General features: G+C 51.2%; 1 protein-coding gene across 1 annotated transcript; it reads left to right on the top strand.

Annotated features, from left to right (window-relative positions):
- Positions 1–3,409: 3,409 nt before the first annotated feature.
- SOX2 (SRY-box transcription factor 2) lies at positions 3,410–6,604 on the top strand. The gene has a single exon (XM_081956601.1). It carries the CDS (start codon positions 4,227–4,229, stop codon positions 5,205–5,207), a length of 981 nt encoding a protein of 326 aa, XP_081812727.1. The 5' UTR covers positions 3,410–4,226; the 3' UTR covers positions 5,208–6,604.
- Positions 6,605–9,561: the final 2,957 nt, after the last annotated feature.

The raw sequence follows: 9,561 nt of genomic DNA, 5'->3' as shown, positions 1-9,561 counted from the left end.
AAGAAGAAGAATCATCTAGTTATAGTGTGAAGCTGGAGAGGAGGGTGCCTTCCTCGCCGCGTAGGATGCTTGGCTGTAAATTTTAAATATCCACCCGTTTTCAATTGTTCTACTCCCCGAGCAAAATCACTACCTCCACACCCATTATTTTCCTCCGAACTTAATTGCCCGCGTTTTGTTTCAGTTTTGCTTGCTTGTTTGTTTAGAGGACTTTTTCGAGTGTTGGGGTAAACAACAAAGTTAACAAAGTGTTTGGACATCTCGGATGGTTATAAGACGACCATCTTATAAGACAAGAGATAGCTGCTCTTAAATTTTTGTTTATTTATTTTTCAATATAGGAAAGTTGGGGATCCCCAAAAGGATTTTTTTTTTAAAAAAAAATCTGCGGCTGCAAATCAGATCAGGAATTCAAGAAAATTAAAATCAATGCCTGAAGTTTGTAGTCTGAAGTTTGTAGCCCCCCCCCCCCCACCTCATTTCTCTTCTGAACCGACGATTCTCAGCAGAGGGGGAAATCACGACCGAGCCAACTCATGTTAATGGGGTCAGCAAAGCAGAGCACGCCAACTTAATAACAGTGATAATATTCAGTATGAACTATAGGAGTTTCCCTATAGTCAGCTCGTCTCCCCCCCCCCCCCCCCGCCGCCTCTGCTTTTCGTTTTGTTTTTAGAGGGGGAAATGCAGAGAGACCAGTAGGGGGCGCAGCAAGCCTATGCGTAAACCCCCGATCAGAAAGTTCCTTGCGCCCTTCCAGGCGTTTCTCCTTTTGTGTATTTCCAAACAACTTTTCCGTTTGTGGGTCTCTGCCCTAGGTTTCCCAGCTTTACCTACGAGCCGATCGGGAATTCTTTAAACATCCACAATACTTTCCGCGATCTGAGAGGCGTCAGGATAACATACACACCCAAATGACAGGAAAAGAAAGGGAAATCCCAAACACCTTTTCTATTCATGTTTTTTTTAAAACCTTCCATTTGCTTGAAACTTAAAAACGAAGTTCACGAGCTTTTTTTTAAAAAAAAATGGATGAAAACTATAGAATTGTGTAAGTTAAAGCACGAGCTATCGGGAAAATCCCTTCCCGCAGAAATGGAGGGGGGGGGGAGCAAGAAAATAATTTAGCGCGAGGAAGGGGGAGCTTTAGGAGCAAAGAACAACCTTCCCTCCCCCCTCCGGAGTTCAGAATAAAATGTGCTGGCCAATAAATGCGACTGTGTTTTTTGGCTTTTTCAGAGACGGATCCTGCACGTTTAAGCAATTTATGTAGCAAATATGGCTGAATATTTATTTCTCTTTTGATCGCTCTCTTTCCACCCCTCCCTCCCCCTTCCTTTTTTTTAAGTGCGTTTTTTTTTCACCCACAAAGATCCCAGCACAAAAGCCTGTGGAATATACTTAGCTGCGGTTTTGTTTAGCAGCTTGTACTGACAGCAAACAACAACAACATCAAAACTACCTATTTGTAACGGTTGTGCTGTCCCCGGGCTCTCACCTCTTAAAGCTTCTCTCCCCCCCCCGTTACATCTGAAGGAGGGAAGGGGGGGGAGAGAGAGGCTCCGCCGCGAACTGGATGCGCGCTCTCGTCCCCCCCCCCCAGCATCCCCGAATCGGCTCCCCCAAATCTCGGCGGCGTTTCACTTCTCCCTCGCTTTTTCTCGGCCTGCTCTTATTGTACCTGCGCACCTGCTTCCCAAGCCTTGCGGGGTACGCTGTGTGTGTGTGTGTGTCTGTGCGGACGTTGAGCAGGAATAATGCTGCACTTTAAAATTGCAGGGGGAAAAATGTTAAAAGGCCCCCCGGGGGGGTGGTAGAGCGGGAGGGAGGAGGGAAGTGTCTTTATGTTTCCAAGTCCCAGGGAGCGCGTGTGTGGGCATGAGTGGGTTTTATTGAATCTCTCCCTTTTCGCTTTGTGGAAGAAAAAGAGGCGAGTGGGGGGAGGAGAAGGGAAGAGCCCCGGGTTGCGGGAGAAAAAAAAACCCCATTTATTTGTTTCGTTCTTTCTTTCTTTCCCTTCTCCCAACGTCTCGTGGAGAAAGATCCGATGCTCGGCAGGGAGGCAGCGCGCAGCTTAGCTCGGCGTGGCTTCCGGCCGTGGAATCGGAGGCAGAGGTAGAGGGGGGGGCATCCCGGCGTGGGTCGGGGAAGGGGAGAGGGGAAAAAAAACTACCCCGCGCCTATCGCAAGCTGTTACTTGGGAGTAAATTGTGGGCTTCCCGAGGCGCCGGTCCAGCCGAGACCTCCAGATAGATCGAGATGGAGGGGGGAGGAGGGGTTGACTCTCTTCCTGGACACGCGGGATCGCGACTGGACCCAACCGCCTCTCAACAGGTGCAAAAGAAGATCGCCTTGGAACGGCGATCTAGGAGAAGGGCCAAGAGGCCTGGGCGCTCCCTGCTCTATTCTGGAATAGTGGGCGCCAAGCGAGCCCAACCCCACGTCCAGTGGGCGCAGCGCCATCCTAAGGGTTACTTAGCACGAGGATCCGGGACATGATCAGGTCTTCTTTGCAACGGCTGCTATTATAGGAGAGATCGACCCAGTTGTTCCCTGGTACGAGGCTCTCTTCTAGATTCCTTCGACCGCACGTCCCCGTTTTGCCCTGGGAGGAAGGGGCCTGAGAGCGCCTTCTGTGAGGAAGGAAGCCGGGAATCAGGTCCGGGTAGAACCTCCAGCCTACTCCCGGATCTTGGGCCGGTCCGACGATCGGGGGTCCCCTCGAGGGGATCTCTCAGGAGGCCTTGGTAGAGACGATCCTTCGGGCCTGTTAGAGGAAAGTCAGACCCTGTTTTCGCAAGGTGTGGGGAGCACAACGCTCCCCCACCCCTCCTCTGCAAATCACACTTTTTTTAAAAAAGTGTTGCGACTTTTCTTTTGTTTCTCTCTCTCCCTCTCTCTCTTTCATTCCCCCCTCTCTCTCTTCCTCTCCCCCTCTCCCTCCCTCTCTCTCCCTCCTTCTCTCTCTCTCTCTCTCCTTTTTTTTGCAAGACATCAGCAACTTGCAGCCGAGCAGGCCTTCCTCGGAGGGGGCGCGTTGTTTTTGCTTTTACTTTTTTTTAATGTAGCAACAATGCTGTTTACACACTTCCTCCGCGAGGCGTGTGTGACCTGTTGCTCGTAAGAGGCGCTCCGAGGGGCCCGCGGGGAAGCTCTCTCGCCTCCTCCAAGGCCCGCCTCCCGCTTTCCCTCCTTCCACACACACACACACACACACACAACAATCCTTCCCCTGCCCCTCCCCCGGCCAACACGAGCCGAGCCGAGCCGAGCCGTCCCGGCTGGCGCGCGCGCGGGAAGCCCCGCCCCTTTTCATGCAAAACTCGCCGGGGAGACTTGTCCTCAGTGGAGGAGCCGGAGCGCGCTGATTGGCCGGGGCGGACGCATTTATTCCCTTGACAAGCCCCCATCACATGGATGGGTTGTCTATTAACTTGTTCAAAAAAGTATCCGGAGTTGTCAAGGCAGGGAGAGAAAGAGAGAGAGAGAAAGAGAGAGAGAGAGGGAGTGGGAGACCAGGGAGAGGGAGAAGGTTTGGCGGGGGGTGGGGGGCAGCACAACAAAGGCCAGCCAAAGAGGGACAGGGGAACAAGGATCCGGGCCGGTTCCTTAAGACTCCGAGCTCCGGCGAGTAGGGGGGGGGGAAAGGTTGCAAGGAGAGGCGGCCGAAGGAGGGGAGGCGCCGGCCGGTTCTGGAAGAAGAAGTTTCTCCCTGCAGAGACGCTCCGATCCTGCCTCCTTTGTTATGAAGCGCCACGAATAACCATCCGAGGGCCGCCGTCGCCGATCTTCCTGCTGTTGTTGCCGCTGCCGCTGCCGCCGCCAGTCAGTTGAAGTCGATCCCGGCGCCAGTCCCCTCGGCGGAGTTTGTTGCCGGGGGGGTGGGGAGCGCTCCCCTCCCGGAGAAGCCCAGCTCGGCGCGGGACACCTTTGCTCCTGACTGGCTCCCCCGCTTCCTTGGAGGCTCCTCGCCGCTGGCTGGCTGGCTGACTTGGCTGGGCGGCCGGCGGGCAGGGGGCTCCTGCTGTTGCTGCTGCCGCCGCTTGGACACCGGCCGGGCGGGGGAAAGGGGAGGCAGCGGCCGTCGGACTTCTTCTTCGCCCCTCGCGGGCCCTGTATGAGCTCCGGTCGCTTCTAAAAGCGCCCGTCCCGGGTTGCTGGCCTCGCCTCGCCGCTGCGCCCCCCTCTCCCCGCCGCAAGGCAAAAACACAAAAAAAACCGCTTGAATGTACAACATGATGGAAAGCGACCTGAAGCCTCCCGCCCCCCAGGCGACTCCGGGGGGAGGCACGGGGGGGAACAGCAACGCCGGGGGGGCCAACAGCCAGAAGAACAGCCCCGACCGGGTCAAAAGACCCATGAACGCTTTCATGGTCTGGTCCCGAGGCCAACGGAGGAAGATGGCCCAGGAGAACCCCAAGATGCACAACTCGGAGATCAGCAAGCGCCTGGGGGCCGAGTGGAAACTTTTATCCGAGGCGGAGAAGAGACCCTTCATCGACGAGGCCAAGCGGCTGCGCGCCTTGCACATGAAGGAACACCCGGATTATAAATACAGGCCCCGGCGGAAAACCAAGACTTTGATGAAGAAGGATAAGTACACGCTTCCCGGAGGGCTGCTGGCCCCGGGCTCCAACTCCATGGGCGCGGGAGTCGGCGTGGGGGCTCCGCTGGGTGCGGCCGGCGTCAACCAGCGGATGGACAGCTACGCGCACATGAACGGCTGGACCAACGGCGGCTACGGCATGATGCAGGAGCAGCTCGGCTACCCGCAGCACCCGGGGCTCAACGCCCACAACGCGGCCGCCGCCGCCGCCGCCGCCGCCCAGATGCAGCCCATGCACCGTTACGACGTCAGCGCCCTGCAGTACAACTCCATGGCCGGCTCCCAGACGTACATGAACGGCTCGCCCACCTATAGCACCATGTCCTACACGCAGCAAGCCACCCCGGGCATGGGGCTGAGCTCCATGGGCTCGGGGGTCAAGACGGAGTCCAGCTCCAGCCCGCCCGTGGTCACGTCCTCTTCCCACTCCAGAGCCCCCTGTCAAGGCGGAGACCTCCGGGATATGATCAGCATGTACCTGCCCGGAGCCGACGTGGCGGAGCCGGCCGCCCCCAGCAGACTGCACATGTCGCAGCATTACCAGAACGCACCTGTGCCAGGAGCGGCGATAAACGGCACGCTGCCTCTGTCCCACATGTAAGACCCAGGGGGCGGCGCGGGAGGGGGGCTCGGCAGGAAGAGAGCGAGAAAAAAAAACCCCAACCAAGCAAGACAAACTTTTCTTAGCGATGTTGGACACTTCTGCCTCCCCCCCCCTTCACTCTTCTTCCTCTCCTCTTTTTCGGGGGGGGGGCGGCGGTGGCGGTCGGGGGGGGGAACGGGTGGGCACTATTTTTGTACAGAGAATAACTAGCTAGGGGAAAGCAGAGGTCGCATACAAAATCAGAAAGGGAAAGGAAAACAAAACCACAACCTAATGATAATAATAATATTAATAACCCAACCAGGAACTTGTACAGGAACTTTCCCCCCTCCTCTCCAGCTTGGAGAGGGATCAACTCCACTCCACTTGTTTTCACTCCCCCCCAAACAAACATTTCTCTTCTCTCCCCCCCCCCTCCATCAGTTCCAGTGAAAACTGGAACTTTGCAAAAAGTTTCTTTTTAAATAAAAAAAAAGTTTTTAACCCATATTCTTTAGAACTAGTCTCCAGAAAGAGACGTATTAAAGATGAGGGAAAGACCAGGGAATGGGGATGGGAAATGTTTTAATATTTGCAAGCAACTTTTGTACAGTATTTATCAAAACAAACATGGCAATCGAAAAAGTTCATTGTTTATATTAAAAAGAGAGACGGGGGGGGGCGGTTAAAAACCCTGAGCATTTGCCAATTATTTTTAAAATACAACGAAGTCTGCTTACCACGCTGTAGTGATTGCAAATGAATTCATAGTAGCAACACACACACACACACACAAACACACACACACGAGGTGAATTTTACTTTAAAAGGAAGATCTGGGTATTTTAATTGTTTTAGCAAATTGTACAAACGGCAAAAAAAAATAGAATAAGTAATTGCATACCACTGAACTGTTTTGTTTTTGTTTTTGAAAAAAAGGGCAACAGTTTAGGGTGTACTAAATTTTTTTTACACATTGTTAAAAACCAACAAACTTTGTCTTGCAGGTCCACATACTTTGTTAATTTAAAATAGCCCTTTTCGCTTCCAAACTTTATCCTGTTTGGCTAAAAGGGACAACAAAAGAGCAACCTAAAACTGTGTTTGAAATATTTTCTTATGGTTTGTAATATTTCTGTAAATTTATTGTGATGACATTTTAAGTTCTTTTATTCCCCCCCCCCCTTCTCATTTCCAGTAGTTGTACTTTAAAACTCGGCTGTGTATTATCTGAAATCAGTCTGGCAACAGTCCTTCATATATTTATATATACATATGTGTGTAGGTATGAACACACAGGCGAATATGTGTATATATATATATATATTTGAACTAATACCATCCTTTTAAACAAGTTCATATTCAACCTCAGTTTTTACACCATTATACACAGTTTGAGATAAATAAATTTTTGAAATATGGACACTGAAATTACATTTGAGTCTTTGATTTATTGTTTTACTAGCAGGGTGCAATTTATTCACTTATTTATTCATTTAGTAGTAGTAGTTGTTTTTTTAAAAAATAAGCACGAATCCAACCTGGTCAATGTTTTATCATGCTGTGGGGTTTAAATGATTTTAGGATAGCATTAAAAACCCGCAAAGCTGCAATCCCCGACAGCCTGATTTTCAAGGGTCATTTTAAACGCTAGTTACTTTTTTAATGCAAAGAAAACAGCCTTTGAAATTCAATTGCAATGGCCCAGGACGCAATCAGCCTATGAAAGGATCATTCTTTTTTCACCAAAGACAAATGCATCTAGCCGTGGCTTAGTTTTCCCGGGTCTGGCGTTTTTGTAGTCCTCAGAGAAGTGTTGCAATAAAACCCGTTGCGTTGTTAATTATGGTGGTAATGAGAGAGGCGATGACGTTGTTGCGGTGTGGGGGTCGTTCATTCCTTCGGTGTGGAAAAGGAAGTTTGGCGGTGTTTGAGGGAAGGGGGGAGAGACCACTTGTTGCGAAAGGGCCCCCCAAACCTTCCCTCGAAAATGGGCTCCTGGCCCAGATCCCGAAAGAAGGAAACTATTTTTTTTTTTAAAGAAAAGAAAGTGAAGAAAAGTGGCTGGTTCCCTTCGCTTCTTTCTAGATGTCTCCCCGCCGCGCTTTCCGGAAGCAGGATATGAAAAGGGCGAAGGGGGCTCGGGGCTGCGGTCTTATGCCTTGCCGGAGAGAGGGATCCTGGTGTTGGGGCGGGGGCAGCAAGCGTCCCCCTTCCGGGCTAGTTGTAGATATCGGCAGAAAGGCCAGCGGTGAGGCTGAAGGGACGGTTCGGGACCGATCAGGATCCCCTAAGCTTTATTTTTTCTCCTTTTCTTTTCAGGGCAAGGAATAAAACGGGTATTTTAGGTAGGTTGTGACTTGGGAGCCGTGGTGTGTGTGTGTATGTGTGTGTGTGTGTTGCGGAGGGAAGGAAAGAGAGCGGCGTGTAAATGGAAAAATCGAGGTAAAAATCACCCACATAACTCTAAGGCTCTAGCTTTTCTCCAACGTCCCCTTTCGGCTCCTCGTAATTCGCCCTTCGCCCTTCGCGAGGTTGTTGCTTGAAAAAGCGGCAGGCGAATCTTTCCCCCTTCTAGAAATAAAATAAAATCCCCGTTCCATAGAGAGCATCCGGCTGGCGAACGTGGATCTTGGATAACTTTATTTATTTATTCATTTATTTAGTTACGTGTTGCTGCGCCTTCGGAGGTTTTTGTTTGGAAAGGGCTGTTAAAAGGGAAGGCAGCCTTGAAACTCTCTCTCTCTGTGTCTCTCTCTGTCTCCCTCTCTTTCCAGAGCTTTACGGCGGGCAGCGGCGCACCTGTCGGGTAGCACCATCCACGCCCTGTAAAGGAAGGACTGAATTGGTGGTCGCCAAGCCCTGGTTGAGAAAGTCATCCCCAGATTTAAATCATCCCGGCTGCTTTCGGGGTTTGGAAGGAGGGATAAATCTTTGGACTGGGTTTTTGACCATTGCCAGGTTCCTAAGTGCCTTAGGCGGGCGTTATCTTGTCTTGAGCGCCTCTATCCCAAGTGGGCTCAGATGAGGGGAAAACCCCAGTAAAGTCACCGGCCTGTGGGATTTTATTTCCGCCCGGTCGTGTCTTTCTTCAGAGCCCGACTATCAAGAGGAATAGACGAAGGCCTGGTTTAGGCCTTGGGTGAAAGTCTCAGGAGGCAGAACGATTAGCTTTGGATAGAGAACTGGGTTGGGAAAGTACCCCCTTCCTCCCGCGCTTAAATCCTGAGTGGTGACCATGGCTTGGGGGAATTTCCTAATTATGAGTTGTGTCAGTCTGGAGCCGAGAAATGGCCTTTCTCCTTCCCTGTCTTCCATCCAGCCACCCTTCCTTCCTTCCTTCCATCCATCCATCCTTCCTTTCTTCCATCCTTCTTTCTTTCCTTCCTTCCTTCCTTCCATCCTTCCTTTCTTCTATCCTTCCTTCCTTCCTTCCTTCCTTCCTTCCTTCCTTCCATCCATCCATCCTTCCTTTCTTCCATCCTTCTTTCTTTCCTTCCTTCCTTCCATCCTTCCTTTCTTCCATCCTTCTTTCCTTCCTTCCTTCCATCCTTCCTTTCTTCCATCCTTCTTTTCTTCCATCCTTCCATCCTTGTGTTTTTATTTGAGGGCTGATCTGCCAGCTTCTTCCAGTGGGCCACCTAATTTGATTTGGAGCCGGCAAGCTGGAACCGTCTCGTTGTTTATAAATCCTCCCCCCAGCTATTGAATTTCTCCAGGAAATCAATTTTTCAAAACTGGCCTGCCGGGGAGGAAGGATCTCATCAGATCTGTCGACTAAAATATTCGGGTCCCAGTTTAAAAATCTTGTGGGGGGGATTCAGGAAATGCCTGCATAGGGCGGGACGGATGTTTTCTTGGTTTCTTCCCGCCTTTCCCTGGGATTCAACCGGCCTGGGAGTTTCAACGCGTGGCTTTTTTTTAAAAAAAAAGTGTTTTCACTTCGCCTCTTTTTAAATGGATCTCGTAGCCGTTTGGGCCTCACATTTGGATGACTCCTACATTGTGCACAATTGCGTTTGTGTCTAGTTGCCGGCTTTCGCTTGCATCAGGCCTCTAGGAGGGAAGGGCCCGTTTATCTCCGCCATTTAAGCGCCGTTTAAAACCGACAGTCGCCGCTATTCTTTTCTCTCCACCGCCGGCTGAAGTAGGTCACAAACGCGCTGATGGAAATTCTTATCGCCCCCTTCCCGCCTTGTCATCTTTCTTAAGGAACGCCAGAAAATTCCATTTGTCATGGGGAGAAGAGAAGTCCCTTTCTCGCCTTTTCGAGTCTTCGGAAATCTAACTTTCTAAGTGGGTCCCGTCCCCCCCGTCTCTCTCTCTCTCTCCCGCCATAACTGTTGACAATCGGACAAAGGAAGACTGTAGC

The sequence above is a fragment of the Natrix helvetica genome (genome assembly GCF_964273705.1).
Source record: "Natrix helvetica genome assembly, chromosome: 5".
Taxonomy (NCBI): Eukaryota; Metazoa; Chordata; class Lepidosauria; order Squamata; family Natricidae; genus Natrix; species Natrix helvetica.
This window is presented reverse-complemented; position numbering and strand designations above follow the sequence as displayed.